The sequence below is a fragment of the Cherax quadricarinatus genome, chromosome 30 (genome assembly GCF_038502225.1).
Source record: "Cherax quadricarinatus isolate ZL_2023a chromosome 30, ASM3850222v1, whole genome shotgun sequence".
Lineage (NCBI taxonomy): Eukaryota > Metazoa > Arthropoda > Malacostraca > Decapoda > Parastacidae > Cherax > Cherax quadricarinatus.
Window position 1 is genome coordinate 28,493,572 of NC_091321.1, and position 21,903 is coordinate 28,515,474.

General features: G+C 42.0%; 1 protein-coding gene across 1 annotated transcript in view; it reads right to left on the reverse strand.

The window, feature by feature from the left end:
• The window catches only part of Mtpalpha (monolysocardiolipin acyltransferase Mtpalpha), a 52,146-nt gene extending 43,048 nt beyond the window's left edge, over nucleotides 1–9,098 (reverse strand). Inside the window, exons 1-2 of the mRNA XM_053781734.2 lie at nucleotides 8,939–9,098; nucleotides 3,209–4,620 (exon numbers count right to left, since the gene is read on the reverse strand). Of these exons, the coding sequence (XP_053637709.2) occupies nucleotides 3,209–4,620; nucleotides 8,939–9,005 (1,479 nt within the window). The 5' untranslated portion in view covers nucleotides 9,006–9,098. The remainder of the gene's footprint in view (nucleotides 1–3,208; nucleotides 4,621–8,938) is intronic.
• Between the last annotated feature and the right edge of the window lie 12,805 nt (nucleotides 9,099–21,903).

Genomic DNA, 21,903 nt, shown 5'->3' on the forward strand with positions numbered 1-21,903 from the left:
ACCCCTTCTCCTGTATACAATTACTAAAAAAGAGAAGAAGAAAAACTTTATAAAACTGGGTTGCTTAAATGCGCGTGGATGTAGTGCGGATGACAAGAAACAGATGATTGCTGATGTTATAAATGAAAAGAAGTTGGATGTCCTGGCCCTAAGCGAAACAAAGCTGAAGGGGGTAGGAGAGTTTCAGTGGGGGGAAATAAATGGGATTAAATCTGGAGTATCTGAGAGAGTTAGAGCAAAGGAAGGGGTAGCAGTAATGTTAAATGATCAGTTATGGAAGGAGAAAAGAGAATATGAATGTGTAAATTCAAGAATTATGTGGATTAAAGTAAAGGTTGGATGCGAGAAGTGGGTTATAATAAGCGTGTATGCACCTGGAGAAGAGAGGAATGCAGAGGAGAGAGAGAGATTTTGGGAGATGTTAAGTGAATGTATAGGAGCCTTTGAACCAAGTGAGAGAGTAATTGTGGTAGGGGACTTGAATGCTAAAGTAGGAGAAACTTTTAGAGAGGGTGTGGTAGGTAAGTTTGGGGTGCCAGGTGTAAATGATAATGGGAGCCCTTTGATTGAACTTTGTATAGAAAGGGGTTTAGTTATAGGTAATACATATTTTAAGAAAAAGAGGATAAATAAGTATACACGATATGATGTAGGGCGAAATGACAGTAGTTTGTTGGATTATGTATTGGTAGATAAAAGACTGTTGAGTAGACTTCAGGATGTACATGTTTATAGAGGGGCCACAGATATATCAGATCACTTTCTAGTTGTAGCTACACTGAGAGTAAAAGGTAGATGGGATACAAGGAGAATAGAAGCATCAGGGAAGAGAGAGGTGAAGGTTTATAAACTAAAAGAGGAGGCAGTTAGGGTAAGATATAAACAGCTATTGGAGGATAGATGGGCTAATGAGAGCATAGGCAATGGGGTCGAAGAGGTATGGGGTAGGTTTAAAAATGTAGTGTTAGAGTGTTCAGCAGAAGTTTGTGGTTACAGGAAAGTGGGTGCAGGAGGGAAGAGGAGCGATTGGTGGAATGATGATGTAAAGAGAGTAGTAAGGGAGAAAAAGTTAGCATATGAGAAGTTTTTACAAAGTAGAAGTGATGCAAGGAGGGAAGAGTATATGGAGAAAAAGAGAGAAGTTAAGAGAGTGGTGAAGCAATGTAAAAAGAGAGCAAATGAGAGAGTGGGTGAGATGTTATCAACAAATTTTGTTGAAAATAAGAAAAAGTTTTGGAGTGAGATTAACAAGTTAAGAAAGCCTAGAGAACAAATGGATTTGTCAGTTAAAAATAGGAGAGGAGAGTTATTAAATGGAGAGTTAGAGGTATTGGGAAGATGGAAGGAATATTTTGAGGAATTGTTAAATGTTGATGAAGATAGGGAAGCTGTGATTTCGTGTATAGGGCAAGGAGGAATAACATCTTGTAGGAGTGAGGAAGAGCCAGTTGTGAGTGTGGGGGAAGTTCGTGAGGCAGTAGGTAAAATGAAAGGGGGTAAGGCAGCCGGGATTGATGGGATAAAGATAGAAATGTTAAAAGCAGGTGGGGATATAGTTTTGGAGTGGTTGGTGCAATTATTTAATAAATGTATGGAAGAGGGTAAGGTACCTAGGGATTGGCAGAGAGCATGCATAGTTCCTTTGTATAAAGGCAAAGGGGATAAAAGAGAGTGCAAAAATTATAGGGGGATAAGTCTGTTGAGAGTACCTGGTAAAGTGTATGGTAGAGTTATAATTGAAAGAATTAAGAGTAAGATGGAGAATAGGATAGCAGATGAACAAGGAGGCTTTAGGAAAGGTAGGGGGTGTGTGGACCAGGTGTTTACAGTGAAACATATAAGTGAACAGTATTTAGATAAGGCTAAAGAGGTCTTTGTGGCATTTATGGATTTGGAAAAGGCGTATGACAGGGTGGATAGGGGGGCAATGTGGCAGATGTTGCAAGTGTATGGTGTAGGAGGTAGGTTACTGAAAGCAGTGAAGAGTTTTTACGAGGATAGTGAGGCTCAAGTTAGAGTATGTAGGAAAGAGGGAAATTTTTTCCCAGTAAAAGTAGGCCTTAGACAAGGATGTGTGATGTCACCGTGGTTGTTTAATATATTTATAGATGGGGTTGTAAGAGAAGTAAATGCGAGGGTCTTGGCAAGAGGCGTGGAGTTAGAAGATAAAGAATCACACACAAAGTGGGAGTTGTCTATGCCATGTAACATGTTTCTTATATAATTTTGAAGAAAATATCGTAGATGAATTAATGAAAATCTCTATATTAATGTAAAATAAGACATTTAATGTGAGTGATTATTATTATCATTGTTGTGCCAAGACCAGAGAGAGACTTTAGTTATTTTAATGTGTACCTGCATGCCAGCACACTGTGTAAGTTTATTTAGGTACAGGTACACACAAGTATAATTATCAGAGTACATATAAAATATGCAGTAACTTTAAAATGCTTGAAATTTTTAAAAGTTTCCAGACTTAATTGAGAGATGTGGAGCTCACACAGAATGTAAACAAACTGGGTGGCACACAGTGATTGTATTAGACAGTCAGGTGGGGGGAGCCATATAGCAAGTTTTGGTCATAATTTGAAATGTCCATATTAGTGAAATGCCGTAAAGTGGGCACCTACTGTGCTTATGCTTACCATATACATTTGATGCAGACTGTGGAATGCTTGTACAATAAAGAAATCTTGCAGAGATTCTTTATCTAATGTAACATTTATTAATCTACAGAAAAATATTTTATAGTACTGTACAACTAGGAGTGTGTACATGAGAGAAAAGCTCAAATGAATGACACTACCACTTTACAACAGTAAGGTGACAGTCTACAATTACACAAGCAAAACTGGTCATCAGATGAAGTATCCCTTAGCACAGCCTTAAAAAAAAAAAAAAGGTGCATAATGAAGGGTAATGATGGTCCCCACTAAAATCACTGACCAGATACACAGCAGTGTAGTAGATTTTAAATGAAAGGTGACCTACCATGGTGCTATATTAATATAATCCTAAAAACTATAGTAAATATCACTATAATTTATCTGAAAACTGCACAATCTTTAAGTGCAGTTCTCAGATTAAGAAAAAGTTCAGAACTGTATGACCCTAGTAGGTTTAGTGCTTTGTTTTGATTATAATAATAATAATTAAGAAAAAGTTAAATGATCCTAACCCAAATTTAACATGAGAAACAGCAAACCTTTTCTGGGCGAATGCTTCCTTTTGCAATATCCGTAATAGGTAGAGATGAAGTGTTGGAAGCAAAGATACAATGAGCAGGAACATGGGCTTCCACTTCCTTCAACACACGGTGCTTGATGGCCAAGTCTTCAAACACTGCTTCAATCACCATGTCACAATCATTGAAACATTTATAAGAAACTGTTGGCTCTAAGTTAGACATGTACTGGTCAGCCACCAATTTTATGATCTTTTTGCGTTTTACGGCTTTGTCTAATCCTTCCTGTACCTGGTTAATGCCTCGGGCTAGCCCAGCATTGCTCACATCCTTTAAAATAGTCTGGAAGCCTTTGTCTATAGAAACCTGAGCAACACCAGCACCCATTAATCCTGCTCCAAGAACAGCAAGTGTCTTAGCTGGACGCTGTGGCTTCCCAAATCTGTTCTTTTTGCATTCAGTTTGTCCATGAAACAGTCCAATTAAGCCTCTAGATTCACTAGTCATGGCCAATTCACCAAAAGCTCTTGCCTCTGCAGCATAGCCATCTTTTGGCCCTTTGTCCAAGCTAGTACGAATGACCTCTAAGATTTTTAGAGGGGAAGGATATAACCCATTTGTCTGCTTCATTACAGTTGACCTGGCCTTTTTGAAGACTTGATCTTTTACAAAATCATATTGTAAAGCCATATTCATTACTTTATCCATCATATTTTTAGGGCCACGCTTTGGCTGCAGGTCTCCGCTAGCCAGATTTTTAGCAGTCTTGATGGCTATTTCCTGTAAATATGCCAGTGTAAGATCTTCTTTCGACCCTACACCCGGACCAAGGGGATTTACCAGCTCATCTATTAAGCCCACCTTCTTGGCTTTATCTGCAGTCAGAGTTTTACCAGTAAGAGCCATGTCCAATGCAGTGGGAACACCTACTAATTTGTGAAGGCGCTGAGTGCCACCCCCGCCTGGTAAAAGGCCCAACATAACTTCTGGCAAACCAAGTCCGGATTTATCCTTTACAGCCAGACGGTAGTGACAACACATTGCAGCTTCAAGTCCACCACCTAAGGCTGGACCCATAATTGCTGCAACCACAGGTTTCTTGCTCCTCTCAATGCGGAAAAAAATTTCATGGCATGACTCGGAAAGATCCTGAACTGCCTTGGCTGTTTTGCATTTTTCTATCATTGCAATGTCTGCTCCAGCAATGAAACAATCAGGCTTACCAGAAATCAGTACAGCAGCCTGAATATCTGCATTGCTCTCAATCTCATCAAAAATTTTCACAATCTCATCCATTACTATCTCATTAAGAACATTAACTTTTCCAGGAGAGTTTACAGTTACCACACCGACACCATCTTTGACTGCTAGGTTGGCGTGGACACCCATGGCTCTCACAGTGGTCGACAAAAATCTACTGCTCAGCATGGGCACTGGAAAATAAAACAAACAATGAAATGATTAAGCTAAAAAAAACTTTCACTCAGCATAAAAATGCATTACCAATAACACCATCATGAAACATTATTTAAACTGCAACTTTTACAGTTACATACAGTAATAAGAATACAGCCTCTCCTCACTTAACGATGGAATTCCTTTCCCAAGACCACGTCAGTAAACGAATTCATCGCTAAGCATACTATAATGGTAGTGGGTTTGTGTTAACCATCTTTGTTATTGTTTTAATGTCACCTTTGCACCATTTATAACATTTCTGGTATACAGTGGACCCCCGGATAATGATCAGCTCCCAACTCGACCAATTATGTAAGTTTATTTCTGCAAGTGCCCCTGTAGGTGTATTTTTAGGGGTCCGAAAAGGACTAATCTAATTCACAATATTTCCTATGGGAACAAATTCGGTCTATAACGGCACCCAAACAGACTTCTGGATTGAAATAATATCGTTATGCGGGGGTCCACTGTATTTATGTATATCCAGTAGTGTACTGTATATTGTAATAAACAGAATAGAGGAAATCAGCTCTAATAAACATTATTTAGACATGCATACTGGTCAGAGAGCCTTTCATAAGTCCAAGTCATCAGTAAACGAGTTCATCCCATAGTGAGGAGAGGCTGTGCTGCATATACATATATGTAAAAAATAAATATACAGGCAATACAGTATGGTACTGTAGGGTATATTAGTTAAGCTCTTCTTTTTTATTATAATAATAATGTAGGGTAAATTGAAAATATGAAAATGGGGGGGCCTTTAATTGAACTGTGTGTAGAAAGAGGCTTGGTAATAAGTAATACACATTTTATGAAAAAGAGGATAAGTATACAAGATATGATATAGCACATAATGAAAGAAGTGTCACAGATCATGCATTGGTGGATAGAAGGTTGATGAGTAGGCTTCAGGATGTGCATGTTTATAGAGGGGCAACAGATATATCAAATTACTATTTAGTTGTAGCTACAGCTAGAGTAAGGGGTAGATGGGGTAAATGGAAAATGGCAACAGCAAGTGAGAGAGAGGTGAAAGTTAATAAACTAAGGGAGGAGGAAGTTAGGGTGAGATATAAGCAAGTAGTATTAGCAGAAAGGTGGGCTAGTGCAAGTATAGGTAGTATGGGGGTTGATGAGGGGTGAGACAGTTTTAAAAATGCAGTGTTAGAATGTGGGGCAGAAGTTTGTGGCTATAGGAGGGTGGGTGCAGAAGGAAGGAGGAGTGATGAGGTAAAGGATGCGATAAAAGAGAAAAAGGTCGCTTATGAGAGGTTTTTACAGTGATAAAGGAAAGGCGGAGTATATGGAGAGTAAAAGAAAGGTGAAGAGTGGTGAGAGTGCAAAAGGAGAGCAAATGACAGAGTGGGTGAGGCACTATCAACAAATTCTGCTGAGAATAAGAAAAAATTTTGGAACGTGATAAACAGGTTAAGAAAGCCTAGGCAATGAATGGATTTGTCAGTTAAAACCAAATAAGGGAGTTAGCAGATGGGGAGTTGGAGGTATTGGGAAGATGGCAGGAATATTTTGAGAAACTTTTGAATGTTGATAGAGAGAGGAAGGCAGTAATTTCATGAACTGGCCAGTTAGGTATAACATCTTTTAGGAGTGAAGAAGAGCCGGATGCAAGTGTGGGGAAGGTGCGTGAGGTATTACGTAGAATGAAAAAGGGTAAAGCAGCTGGAACTAATGGGATCATAACAGAAATGTTAAAAGCAAGGGTGGGGGAAAGGGATATAGTGTAGGAGTGGTTGGTATTTTTGTTCAATAAATGTATGAAAGAGGGGAAGGTACCTAGGGACTGGCAGAGAGCATGTATAGTTCCTGTATATAAAGGGAAGGGGGGACACATTGTAAAAATTACAGTGGAACCTCGGTTTTCATCTTTAATTTGTTCCAGAGTGTCTGCCGAAAACCGAATTCAACAAAAACTGAAGCAATATTTTCCATAAGAAATAATGTAAATCCAATTAATCCAATCCAGACACCCAAAAATATTAACAAAAAATGCATTTTATAGAGAATAACTAGAGTTTTACATACAGAAAACACTGAGACAAATTTAAAACACTAATGAAATGGATAAATGAACATTTAACATCACTTTTACCTTTGGCATATGGAAGATGGCAAGGAGGGAAGAGGGAGGAGAGGTTATCTCTACTACCATCACAACCACTACCACCCTCTACCACCATCTCTACCACCCTCTACCAACCTCTACCTTTGTAGAGGGTGGTAGTGATACTTCTCCACAGAACTTTGCAACTCATTCCACTTTCATACTTTGCTACGAGTTCTTTCTTGAATTCTACCATGTTTTTTGAGTTGGTGTACGATTTCTGTCATTTCTTGCCAGCTTATTTTCTTCCTGACACTAAAAAACCTGTTTCTGAAGTGGTTGTGGTTACCCTGGTTTGTTTTCCATGGTCTGAGTGATCTATATCTTTTTGTCCCCTTTAGATGGTGTGCCTGACAGTATGCGTTGTAGCACTGTCTTTCCTGGACTGAAGAATGACACATTTCAGGGTGAAATAAATTACAAGAGGAGGAGTTGCATTCTCCTGTTGTCATGTGGGCACGGCATTTTTTGGGATGGTCAGAGTGTACGTCCCACCTGTTTTTCCACATACTCAATGCCTGCAGAAACCCAAGGCATAGAATTTGCATAGATTTGATTTCTGTCTGCCATGACTTTTTTGTGGCTGCATTCCCTAGTGGTGCATTTTTTCTGACTCCCCACTATCTACAGGACCTGTACTTACAACGGTGTCTTCACCTGTTTTTACTGGTAGTGTATCTACACTATTCCTCAAAGCCTCATCCCCTTTATAGCCATCTCCAATAGAATTGCTATTTTGTAACTCTGGAATTAGCATATCTTTGTCTATACCTGTTTCCCCAGCACCAGGACCCCTGTCTTCACCCGGTGCACTGACTTTCATTTCTGTATTCTTAGGGTACTGTCCTCTAAGGCAGCACCAGCACCTGGGGTGATACCTCCATCTGGCCCACTCCTTTTATTTTCCCGACTGTTATACAAGACTCAAGTTTTCTAAGAAGGATGTTTTGATGTTCCTGCCTTTTAGTACAGATATAATTTCTTCCCACAGGTGGCTATCACTCAGGCAGACCCAAAAACATTTTCCTGTTAATATCCTTTGTGGACAATTACATAAGGTTTACACAGGAAGCACGAGATCATTTTTCACAGAAGTTGCATGCAACCTAAGCAAGATCTCGCCTGTTACTGCATTTGCAGACAACACAGTTTTTCATGATGGTAGTTTTGTGTTAGATATATATACTGTAGTTTGTATATTTTTCCAGTGTTTGATATACAGCAATAACCCTGTATCCACTGATTTGGTATCCGCGGTTTCAATTATCAATTGGTAGCGGCCTCGGTTCACAACTGAGGGACTGAGATTTAACTCCCAGGTGAGTGGAAACAATGAACATGTGTCCTCATACTTCTTGGGGTATGGAGTGCATAATAAAGATATTAAACTAACCTCACCTAGCAACACGGAGTCCCATACATCGATCATTAGTGCACTCAGCTCACACATTGAGGTCCAGGGATCGATCCCCTGGTATGGCTGGAAAACATTAGGATGTTTCCATAAGACACCTGCAGTCCATGTTCACCCATCAGTAAAACGGGTACCTGGGTGTTGACTGGTGTGGGTCGCATCCTGGGACAAAATTGACTTAATTTGCCTGAAACGCTCTACATAACAAGCTCTCTATATAGTAGTATGGCACTGATGTCAGCTAGGCCTGTATACCTTGTACATAAAGATATTATATGAAGAGACAGTGTTTACTGTCGGTTATGGGTCGCATCCTGGAAGAGGATCAAAGAACCCCAATGAAAATCAGCTAGACAGTCTGATGACATTGACCTTATTGGGTTACTCTGGGTTACTAATCCTCCGGGTTAATAATACGAATAAAATATCTTCTTCGATAATGTAATAATAATGATAATGGAAGACAGTATAAAGTCCAGTCCTCCATACATTAACCAATCCACAACTTACTTTTTCAATCTTTCCAAAAGAAAATAGCCGACTCATTGCTGAGCTTAAGATAACGATCTTCAATTATAATATTGATTAGTGATCAGAAGGGCTGGTATAATAAAGCAATAACCCGATTGTGAGATCTTCCTGGTGCAGCACCGGTGACCCACCCGTCATAACACTGCTACTCACACAATATCACCAATAATACAAACACACACACATATATATTCTCCACTTAAGGGCACTTGGAATAACTTACTTCTAAACTGAGTTAGTCTGCGGGCACTGAGCCGGCACAGAGCCCCGACAACACGAAAACTCGCCATGATGATCACTTAAAACCTGTCAGTGTGGACGGCCTCCTGCCGACTGGATGCTGTTGCTATCACACCCTCGTACCCCTCATACCTCAATAAACTTTTATCATTTCTATGCCCCAGAAAATCCCTGTTAAAGCAACATTGTATAGAAATCATTGCATTTGTTTGTTGCTGTAAATTTTATTATGCCAGGAATATTATTACATAAGTGGAGTTGTTTAGATGAGAGAAAACATTTAGCATCATAGACCATGATAAATCTGAGGCATCACTCTCCCTTCCAACTATATTCTTTACTCCTCAATATTAGTTGGTCTTGTGACGTCTGTGGTTTCATCAAATGTTATTCCATCTTGTGTGGTGAAATACAAAAAGGAAAACCATCCTATTCGACAGGAAAACCATCTTATCTGACAGGAAAGTCATCCTATTGAACAGAAAAACCATCATATTTGACAGGAAAATTATCCTATTGAGAGAAAAACTATATTATTGACAGGGAAACTATCCTACTGACTATTTGACAGGAAAACCATCCTATATGATAGAATATGAATCTGATAATCATCTTAAGTGATGGAGGTTAAAGAAGAGTTTGAGAAAATGCATCACAAATCACTTGGTTTCAACATTTCAAAACATTACCTTAATACTGATATTATTATTATTATTATTATTATTATAATCAAAAAGAAGCGCTAAGCCACAAGGACTATACAGCCTTAATACTGATAGTAAAATCAGCTCCCCAATTTTCGCGCAGCAGATTACGAGAACCTAAGTAAGATCATTCAGTATCAGGAATTCAGGATAATTAAATATTTCAATCCACAGCTACTCAATATAAAATTATCAATGCTCTAATCTTTTTAACTGTTGATGTTATCAGTGTCCAACGCCTTCCCCAAGAACATCCTAATATACTGGCCAGTGAGCTAAAATGATTTTCTTGGTGTACAATTGTTTAAATTGTACATGGGAAGTGGATTTACTGAGGGTGGTAGTGATATGTTGCAGTCATATAACATACATGGCACTCAGAGACTGGAAAACGAATTCAGATTAGATTTTGCCACCGAAGTAGCTAGTTTATTGTGCACCCCATATCCATCCTGTGGACGGTAGCGCGAGAACATATGGATACACAAAAGGCCTAGGAACCAGGCCCCAAAGGGTTAACAGGAATACATATGGATTTATATCTACACATGTATTGTTCAATTATCTGTTACAAGCAAATTTAGGAAATTTGCTTAGTATATCTGGTATCTTATTTTCATTAATAAGATATCTTGACATGTCACATAGGTTATTATATTGTCTGTCTCTGTATTCCTCAATAAGTGGACAATTAAGCATATAGTGTTCAAGACAGTGACCATATGCCTGATCACATGATTTACATTTAGTTTAATCATCATGTCTGTCTCCCAAACTGCCAGAAGTACTTGTAACCAAGCCTTCTATGTGCGGGTTATTTGTGTATGAACCAAGCCTAAGCCTGGCCACTACAACATCAGTCAGTCTGTTCACATTGCAAGTTGCTCCATAAACATGCTTATCTATGTTCATGTTATCACAGTGGGTTATAGATCTACTCAGGTATCTAACTGCATTCATATAACAATTATTTTCATTATTTACTTCTCTCCTAATATTATTCCTAATGCTAGACACAGATATACCAAAGTTATATTCTACATTCTCCTTCTGGAGTTTACCTGGAGAGAGTTCCGGGGGTCAACGCCCCCGCGGCCCGGTCTGTGACCAGGCCTCCTGGTGGATCAGAGCCTGATCAACCAGGCTGTTGCTGCTGGCTGCACGCAAACCAACGTACGAGCCACAGCCCGGCTGGTCAGGAACCGACTTTAGGCGCTTGTCCAGTGCCAGCTTGAAGACTGCCAGGGGTCTGTTGGTAATCCCCCTTATGTATGCTGGGAGGCAGTTGAACAGTCTCGGGCCCCTGACACTTATTGTATGGTCTCTTAACGTGCTAGTGACACCCCTGCTTTTCATTGGGGGGATGTTGCATCGTCTGCCAAGTCTTTTGCTTTCGTAGTGAGTGATTTTCGTGTGCAAGTTCGGTACTAGTCCCTCTAGGATTTTCCAGGTGTATATAATCATGTATCTCTCCTGCCTGCGTTCCAGGGAATACAGTTTTAGGAACCTCAAGCGCTCCCAGTAATTGAGGTGTTTTATCTCCGTTATGCGCGCCGAGAAGGTTCTCTGTACATTTTCTAGGTCAGCAATTTCACCTGCCTTGAAAGGTGCTGTTAGTGTGCAGCAATATTCCAGCCTAGATAGAACAAGTGACCTGAAGAGTGTCATCATGGGCTTGGCCTCCCTAGTTTTGAAGGTTCTCATTATCCATCCTGTCATTTTTCTAACAGATGCGATTGATACAATGTTATGGTCCTTGAAGGTGAGATCCTCCGACATGATCACTCCCAGGTCTTTGACGTTGGTGTTTCGCTCTATTTTGTGGCCAGAATTTGTTTTGTACTCTGATGAAGATTTAATTTCCTCGTGTTTACTATATCTGAGTAATTGAAATTTCTCATCGTTGAACTTCATATTGTTTTCTGCATTATTATTATTATAATCAAATTATTATTATTATAATCAAAAAGAAGCGCTAAGCCACAAGGGCTATACAGCTATTATAATCAAAAAGAATTGTTTTCTGCAGCCCACTGAAAGATTCGGTTGATGTCCACCTGGAGCCTTGCAGTGTCTGCAATGGAAGACACTGTCATGCAGATTCGGGTGTCATCTGCAAAGGAAGACACTGTGCTGTGGCTGACATCCTTGTCTATGTCGGATATGAGGATGAGGAACAAGATGGGAGCGAGTACTGTGCCTTGTGGAACAGAGCTTTTCACCGTAGCTGCCACGGACTTCACTCTGTTGACGACTACTCTCTGTGTTCTGTTAGTGAGGAAATTATAGATCCATCGACCGACTTTTCCTGTTATTCCTTTAGCACGCATTTTGTGCGCTATTACGCCATGGTCACACTTGTCGAAGGCTTTTGCAAAGTCTGTATATATTACATCTGCATTCTTTTTATCTTCTAGTGCATTTAGGACCTTGTTGTAGTGATCCAATAGTTGAGACAGACAGGAGCGACCTGTTCTAAACCCATGTTGCCCTGGGTTGTGTAACTGATGTGTTTCTAGATGGGTGGTGATCTTGCTTCTTAGGACCCTTTCAAAGATTTTTATGATATGGGATGTTAGTGCTATCGGTCTGTAGTTCTTTGCTGTTGCTTTACTGCCCCCTTTGTGGAGTGGGGCTATGTCTGTCGTTTTTAGTAACTGTGGGACGACCCCCGTGTCCATGCTCCCTCTCCATAGGATGGAAAAGGCTCGTGATAGGGGCTTCTTGCAGTTCTTGATGAACACGGAGTTCCATGAGTCTGGCCCTGGGGCAGAGTGCATGGGCATGTCATTTATCGACTGTTCGAAGTCATTTGGCGTCAGGATATTATTATTATAATCAAGGGGGAAGCGCTAAACCCGGAAGATTATACAGCGCCTGGGGGGGGGATGTGGAAGGCATTCGGCTTAATTCGGGGAACTGGAGCACAGATCCAATTCCCTAAATCAAGAGCCCCTCACCAACATCAAGGAACCTTCCTTGAGGGGGCGTCAGGATAACATCGGATAGGCTTCTGTTAACCAAATTTTGTGGCTCTCATAAAAAATTCATTTTGATCTTCGACTCTCAGTCTGGTTAGCGGCTTGCTAAAAACTGAGTCATATTGGGACTTGAGTAGCTCACTCATTTCCTTGCTGTCATCTGTGTAGGACCCATCTTGTTTAAGTAGGGGCCCAATACTGGACGTTGTTCTCGACTTTGATTTGGCATAGAAGAAATACTTTGGGTTTCTTTCGATTTCCTTTATGGCTTTTAGTTCTTCCCGCGATTCCTGACTCCTACAAGATTCCTTTAGCTTGAGTTCGATGCTTGCTATTTCTCTGACCAGTGTCTCCCTACGCATTTCAGATATATTGACCTCTTTTAGCCGCTCTGTTATTCTTTTCCGTCGCCTGTAAATGGAGCGCCTGTCTCTTTCTATTTTACATCTACTCCTTTTTCTTAGAGGAATAAGCCTTGTGCATACATCGATACATGGGATACATAGCAATTGTACATTAATTCCTTTGTCCCTGATTTTTGAGTATCTATACTTGGCTTCTCCAATGAGCATGTTGTTGGAGTCATTATACGAGTCAAGAGCATTCAGTGATGACACAGAATCAGTAATGATGATCGACTCAAGCTCGGTGTCATAAGTTAGCTTTAGCGCCATTAGGATTGCAAACAGTTCAGTTTGCAATGTAGACGCCAAGTTAATTCTTATGCCTAGTTCAACAAGTTTATTGTCGTTCTTAACTAGGGAGGTGGCAACAAGAGAATTCAGATTAGATTTTTTTTTTAGATTTTGCCACCGAAGTGGCTAGTTTATTGTGCACCCCATATCCATCCTGTGGACGGTAGCGCGAGAGCATATGGATACACAAAAGGCCTAGGAACTAGGCCCCAAAGGGTTAACAGGAATACATATGGATTTATATCTACATATCTATAGTTCACTTATCTGTTACAAGCAAATTTAGGAAATTTGCTTAGTATATCTGGTATCTTATTTTCATTAATAAGATATCTTGACATGTCACATAGGTTATTATATTGTCTGTCTCTGTATTACCCATCAGTCAGTACTTGTAACCAAGCCTAAGCCATACCACTACAACATCAGTCAGTACTTGTAACCAAGCCTAAGCCTGGCCACTACAACATCAGTCAGTACTTGTAACCAAGCCTAAGCCTGGCAACTACAACATCAGTCAGTACTTGTAACCAAGCCTAAGCCTGGCCACTACAACATCAGTCAGTACTTGTAACCAAGCCTAAACCTGGCCACTACAACATCAGTCAGTACTTGTAACCAAGCCTAAGCCTGACCACTACAACATCAGTCAGTACTTGTAACCAAGCCTAAGCCTGGCCACTACAACATCAGTCAGTACTTGTAACCAAGCCTAAGCCTGGCCACTACAACATCAGTCAGTACTTGTAACCAAGCCTAAGCCTGGCCACTACAACATCAGTCAGTACTTGTAACCAAGCCTAAGCCTGACCACTACAACATCAGTCAGTACTTGTAACCAAGCCTAAGCCTGACCACTACAACATCAGTCAGTACTTGTAAAAAAGCCTAAGCCTGGCCACTACAACATCAGTCAGTACTTGTAACCAAGCCTAAGCCTGACCACTACAACATCAGTCAGTACTTGTAACCAAGCCTAAGCCTGGCCACTACAACATCAGTCAGTACTTGTAACCAAGCCTAAGCCTGACCACTACAACATCAGTCAGTACTTGTAACCAAGCCTAAGCCTGACCACTACAACATCAGTCAGTACTTGTAAAAAAGCCTAAGCCTGGCCACTACAACATCAGTCAGTACTTGTAACCAAGCCTAAGCCTGGCCACTACAACATCAGTCAGTACTTGTAACCAAGCCTAAGCCTGGCCACTACAACATCAGTCAGTACTTGTAACCAAGCCTAAGCCTGGCCACTACAACATCAGTCAGTACTTGTAACCAAGCCTAAGCCTGGCCACTACAACATCAGTCAGTACTTGTAACCAAGCCTAAGCCTGACCACTACAACATCAGTCAGTACTTGTAACCAAGCCTAAGCCTGGCCACTACAACATCAGTCAGTACTTGTAACCAAGCCTAAGTCTGGCCACTACAACATCAGTGTTCACATTGCAAGTTGCTCCATAAACATACTTATCTACGTTCATGTTATCATAGTGGGTTATAGATCTGCATTATTATAAAATGAAGCGCTAAACCCTGGTAGTAATAATATGCTTGGATTGGTATGGTATACCGAGGAAGACACATTAAGCCTACTACTTCAGTTATACCATTCTCTTGTTCTACTGCTCCTGTCCCACTGTAACCGGTTGTTTTTTGAAGAATTGACACACTTATGCAACATATTGCTGCACACTAACAGCACCTTTCAAGGCAGGTGAAATTGCCGACCTAGAAAATGTATAGAGAACCTTCACAGCGCGCATAACGGAGATAAAACACCTCAATTACTGGGAGCGCTTGAGGTTCCTAAACCTGTATTCCCTGGAACGCAGGTGGGAGAGATACATGATTATGTACACCTGGAAAATCCTAGAGGGACTAGTACCGAACTTGAACACGAAAATCACTCACTACGAAAGCAAAAGACTTGGCAGACGAAGCAACATCCCCCCAATGAAAAGCAGGGGTGTCACTAGCACGTTAAGAGACTATACAATAAGTGTCAGGGGCCCGAGACTGTCGGAATTCGCTGCCTGACCATGGTAGTGTGCGGTAGTGCTCTGCACCCCTCTGCTGTGTGTAGGCGAGCGCCCTTGTCAGTTACCTGGCTGCAGTGGTGTGAAGTGGTGCTGTCACACCTCGGCTAACAACTTAGGTGCACTGTGATCGTCAAGATGGCGGTTAGTCTGAGACGAAGGATAAATACTGTAGGCATCGAGCTACTTAAAGGAACGATAACGACCAGTTCTGCGCAAGTATTATTGCCAAAGATCATACGGGAGACTTATGGAGTACAAGATTGTGACTTGTATGGTGTAGCATTGAACGGAGGACAACGAATTTTCGTCAAACTGCTAACTGCAACGGTTTATGAATCGTTAATCACCAGGTTTCAGGACGTGAGTCTTAACGTTACACCAGCTGTCACTGTAAGAATGATAGATGTTTCACGGTATTATACGTGGATCAAGTTACGCAACGTTCCCTTTGAGGCGGACGAGGCAGATATAAGGAAAGTTTTTGAGAAGTATGGGACGGTGCATTATGCTCAACATGGTACGTGGGCGGCAGGAGCCTATGCTGGTTTTCCAGAGGGTTCTTTCAACCTCAAAATGACTTTGAGGCACCAAATACCATCCTATGTGTACCTACAAGATTTCAGGACGCAGGTAATGGTAATGTACCCAGGACAACGACGTACGTGCCGCCTATGTGGTGAGTATGATCACATAGCGGCGACCTGTGACAAGCGAAGACATGTGCCTGGACCTGTGGTGGATGTCGCAGCCCCTGCTTCAAAGGTGGCAGGTGAGGAACAAACATCGGAAGGAGGGCGTGGTGTTTTGTGGAGTGAGATAGTGGATCGGGCACACAGGACTGGTGGTGAGTTGGAGTCCCGCCCCCAACTGCCTGATCAGGTGTCGTCTCCTGTGGATAGGGAGGAGCAGCAAGTACAAGAGAAGGTTCATGAGATTGAGGAGGAATTGGTGGAGGTGTTGAAGACGTTGTCACCACCAGAGAGGGATGTTACATCTGAGCGTGATGTCATTGGAGAATCGTCGCTTCCAGAAAGTCTGAGACATGATAATTTGGGACGTGATGGTGGTTTGGAGTCATCCATTGACTCATTACACCATTCTCAGGTGGAGGTGGAGGTTCATCGAGAGGTAACATCTGATCAAGATATGTGTAACATGACTGTCACGAGAAAGAGGGCGGCAACATCAGATTCTGATGACGTCCTTACGCCTGCACAAAGGCCTGGGAAAAAGACTGAGGTCAAGTGTGAGGGTAGTGGTGTAGGTGGTGGTAGCCATGATAGGAGGCACCGGAAGAAGGGGGGAGGGAAAGAGAGCACTCTGAAGGTGTTGAACGTAAATTCAAGCTCTGGAGTTGTAAAGAGTGATGAGAGGAAGCAGGGGTGGAAACTATAATAGGCCTTAGGTGTATGTCTGTAAATGTTAATGGGTTATGTAGCGGTATGAAGAGAGATTGGTTTCGTAATTTTCTGAATAAATCTAGAGTGGATGTTGTGTTCCTGCAGGAGCACAATTTCAAAGAGGGTAGGGTGTTGGAGGTGGCAGGATTTCGGGTAGTTACCCTGCCATCTCCCCGTCTAAAAGGTGGTGTGGGAATTTTAATAAGGGAGACGAGCCCGTTTGTTTTGCAGAGAAGCGAGGGAGGAGGGGGAGGGAGGGTGTTGCGTGTGGATGGGTGGTGGATGGGTAAGCGTGTGTCTTTTGTGAGTGTGTATGCGCCGGCAGAAAATAACATAAAGGTAAAGAATGATTTTGTGTGTGAGGATCTTGTGTTTTTCTTAAGTGCACTGCCAGAGGTGGCGATAGTTGGTGGGGACTGGAATAGTGTAATCAGGGTGGCTGATGTGGACCCAAGAGGAGCTGGATATATGTCTGTGGCTCTTAGGGATTTATTAAGGGATGTTAGGTTACGTGATGCCTTTGGGGGAGCGGTGTGGGAGACTGAATATACGTTTGTTAGGAGTGGTTATGCTGCGAGACTAGATAGAGTGTACCTTTCTCAGGGAGTGAACGTGAAATCTTTCAGTACTGTTGAGACTACAATGTCAGATCATAGGGCAGTGGTGGTGGAGGTTGGGTGGGGGACGCTCGCGGACATATATAGAAGTTATTGGAAATTGAACATAAGTGTGTTAGGAGATGAGGAGGGGTTGGAGGGGTTTTCAGTCCTATGGAGGGAGCTTAGTGTGGAAGAACAGGGAGTGGATGACATTGTGACATGGTGGGATAGTGTCGCAAAGGAAAGGATTCGAAAGTTTTATGTGAGAGAAGGAAAACGTATTAATAATTTAAAATATGGACTGGCTAACTATTTAGAGGATAGGTTAAGAGCTTGCTATGGGAGGGGGGTGGGTGGGAATAATTTTCCTATGGATGAAATAGCTGAAATAAAGGGGAGGTTGAGGGTGTTGCAAAATGAAAGGTTTCAAGCTGTAAGGATGCAGGCAGGGGTGGAGGAAGTGCTTTGGGGCGACAAGCCGTCAGCGTGTGTTTTGCGGCATCAAAAGCAAAGGCAGGCGCTGACGGCTATACCATGTTTAGAGGTAACGGAGATGGTTGGGAATTATAGAGTAGGGCAGGAGATACGAACCACGAAGGGAATGTGTGCGTATGCGGAGGCTTGGTACGAGAAATACTGGAACAGTGGGGGGGTGGGTGACGGGGCATTGGACAAGGTGTGTACGTATGTGACGTGTAATTTAGGAAATAGTGATCGAAAGGCTTTAGGTGGGAAGATTACGGCAGAGGAAATAGAGAATGCGTTAAGGGGAATGAGGAAGGGGAAAGCTCCCGGTATTGATGGTCTCCCGGTAGAATTTTATTTACAACATTGGGCGTTGATAAAGGAATTTATAGTTAGGTTATTTAATAGTATGAAGGAGAAGGGTAAGTTGGGGGAGAAGCAGGAAACAGCAGTAGTAGTGCTGGTCCCGAAGGTCAAGGGGCAGCCCACCCTTCGGGAGTACCGAGCCATATCACTGATGTGTGCAGACTATAAGGTGTTTGCAAAAATTTTAGGTAATAGGTTCAAATGTGTAGTGGAGAGGGTGGTGTCAAAATCTCAGTTCGGGTTGCCGGGAAGGTCGATGATTGAAGGACATGGGATACTGAGAAGTTTTGTGGAAGCTAAGGGTGGGGGTGGAGGGGCGGCTTTGTTGGCTCTAGACTGGCAGGGAGCATATGATAGAGTGGAAAGGGGAGCTTTGCAGGTTATACTTAGGAGACAGGGTTTTGGGGAGGAAATAGTCGAATGGGTAAATACGTTGTACAAGGGGGCGAAAATGAGGATACAGATTAATGGGTGTATGGGGAGGGAAATTGCTATGGGAAGAGGCCTTAGACAGGGATGCCCCATGTCCCAAATATTGTTTGCGTGTTTCCAGGACCCCTTTTATAGAATGGTTGACCGTAGTTTATGTGCGCCATGTGCGGGAAGTGTGGGGGGTGGGAGGGCCTGGCCGGGGTTAATTGGATATGTTGACGACACCACTGTTCTCTTTCGTGCAGGGATGTCAATGAGTGTGTTGGACGAGGTGGTGCAATTATTTGGAAGTGCCACGGGTATGCAGGTAAATAGTGCGAAGTCAAGGTGCATGGGGTTGGGTTCTTGGGTGGGGGGTGTGGGGGGGAGATGTAATGTTGTTCAAGAATGGGCGGTGTCTTTAAAGATTTGTGGTATTATTTATAGGGATGACATGGTTGCGGCGCGGGAGGAAAATTCGGATGGGTTATTGGAAAGGATCGTGGGGCGTCTAGGTGTTCTGAGACCCCAGCACCTAACTCTGATACAGCGAGTGATAGTCGTGAACATTTTATTGTATAGTAAGGTTTGGTATGTTGCAGCTGTGTTCCCAATTACAGGGACAGCGATTGCGGGGATACTAAGACGGGTGTACAAATTTTTATGGGGTTCACGTTGTGATTGGTTACGGAGGGAGGTTGTAATGTTACCTGTAAGTCAGGGTGGGTTGGGGTTGTTGGATTTGAGACGGAGGGCTAAATGTGTGTTCATTAAATGGGAAGTGTTGCGTGAGGGTGTGAACGCGGGGCGTTTGGGAAGGATACACGACAGGCTGGGTACGTGGTATCGAGGAATGGAGTTGAGGGAATGTGAAATAGTTTTGAGGGCTGTTATGTTGGTTAGGGAACTGAGAAAGGTTCGTATAAGGGTTTTGTGTAGGTTACTTGTAGGTAGGTGTGTTGTCCCAGTTGAGGGTTTGTTCCCCATGTATGCGTGGAAGAGTATTTGGTTTAGATTTAGTAAATTGAAGTTAAAACCTCGGGCGCGTGAGGTGATGTTTCGTTTTCTGCATGGGATCCTTCCGTCTGGTGAGATATTACGAAACAGACAGGTTGTAGAGGGTGGGGGGTGTGGTATCTGTGGAGGGGATGAGACAGCGTTCCATGTAGTTTACTTTTGTGAAGGGCTAGAGGAGGTTAGGTGCTGGTTAAGTAGGTTGGTTCAGAGGGTGGGGGGCCGTGGGGTGACGGTTTTGCGTGCTCTAAGTCTAGATATGGGTGGGTTAGACGAGGGTGTCATAAGAGCTTTAGATTATATCATGGTAGATTATATATATATGTCGTGGGTGATGAGGGGGAGAGGGGATAGTGAGGAGAGAAGAAAGGTTCTTGCGGTAACGTTCTATAGTACGATGTGTCGTAACAGAGAGTTGTATGGGAGGAGGTGGGATCAGGCTTTCTCAGAGGGGTATAGAATGCTAACGTTAGGGATTCTCGTAAATCTGTGATTGGATATGAGTGAATGAAGGGGTCTTCATAGGTTGGAGGGAGTCAGGGGGCAACAGCGGGCTCGCCTCCCTGGGGGGGGGGGGGTCGTGAGAGTGTTGTGAATGTGGGTTTGGAATGGTTTCCTGGTTTTCATTGGGACTTTATGGCATCCAAGTGTGGATGTAGAGCTCAAGGTCTCGTTATGGTAGATATAACACTTTTCAGAATGTAGGTATAATATAGTAGATTTTTTATGTATAATTATGATGTGTATCAGTCTTGTATAACATGATTCTTGAGAAATAAGTTATTTGCGACATGCAGTGTGTTTTAGTTTGTATTTATGTTACGTGCTGGGTTTTTGCACGATGAGAGATACTTATATCCTGTTTTGCATTGTGCATACAGTGCATATGATTAATGTGATTTTGTGAAAATTTTTGTGTACGTGTGGGTGTGTGTGTGGATGTGGGTGTGGGTGTGTGAGTGTGTATGTGTATATATATAAATATATATCTCTTTCTATTGTATTGAGCCTTTGTCATGGGTCAGACGTTATGTCATACTTTATATACGCATGATTGATTCTTTTTAAAGTTTATAATTAAGGTCTGTACCCTGATACCGGTTTGGTGTTCATGCAAGTTCTTGATGTTAAGTTTTAGTCTGTATGGTATACAGACATATCTAGACAGTTTAGTGACGTAGTCCATTTGTCTGAAAGTTTTATATGGGTGTATTGTAACAGTATAGAGCTTGTTATTGTGTTCTAAGCTGTATTCTTTTCTGTTTATTTGTAAGTTGGGATACGTTCAGCTGTATTGTTAGGGATAAGTATGTAGATTATCTAGTCAGATTATGATGTTAGGTTTTGGTTTTTTGATTAATGTGAAGGATGGGATTTAACTGATATAACTTCTTTGTATATTGTATGTTCAAGTGTATTGAACCTTTGTCAGATGTCATTTATATGTACAATTTATATATATGCAAGGTTTTGTATATATGTCAATTCATGACCATGTGACATGTAATTTTATTTTTAGTTATGTTCTTGAGATAAGTTTTTGTTGTAATATCTTGCGAGCATGTAAGTACAATCCGTTTGTCAGTTCATTTGATTAGGTTCTATACTGTTTCTTTATTTTTATGTTAAACTGTATGGGTCTTACTGGGAGCGCTTGAGGTTCCTAAACCTGTATTCCCTGGAACGCAGGTGGGAGAGATACATGATTATGTACACCTGGAAAATCCTAGAGGGACTAGTACCGAACTTGAACACGAAAATCACTCACTACGAAAGCAAAAGACTTGGCAGACGAAGCAACATCAATGAAAAGCAGGGGTGTCACTAGCACGTTAAGAGACTATACAATAAGTGTCAGGGGCCCGAGACTGTCGGAATTCGCTGCCTGACCATGGTAGTGTGCGGTAGTGCTCTGCACCCCTCTGCTGTGTGTAGGCGAGCGCCCTTGTCAGTTACCTGGCTGCAGTGGTGTGAAGTGGTGCTGTCACACCTCGGCTAACAACTTAGGTGCACTGTGATCGTCAAGATGGCGGTTAGTCTGAGACGAAGGATAAATACTGTAGGCATCGAGCTACTTAAAGGAACGATAACGACCAGTTCTGCGCAAGTATTATTGCCAAAGATCATACGGGAGACTTATGGAGTACAAGATTGTGACTTGTATGGTGTAGCATTGAACGGAGGACAACGAATTTTCGTCAAACTGCTAACTGCAACGGTTTATGAATCGTTAATCACCAGGTTTCAGGACGTGAGTCTTAACGTTAC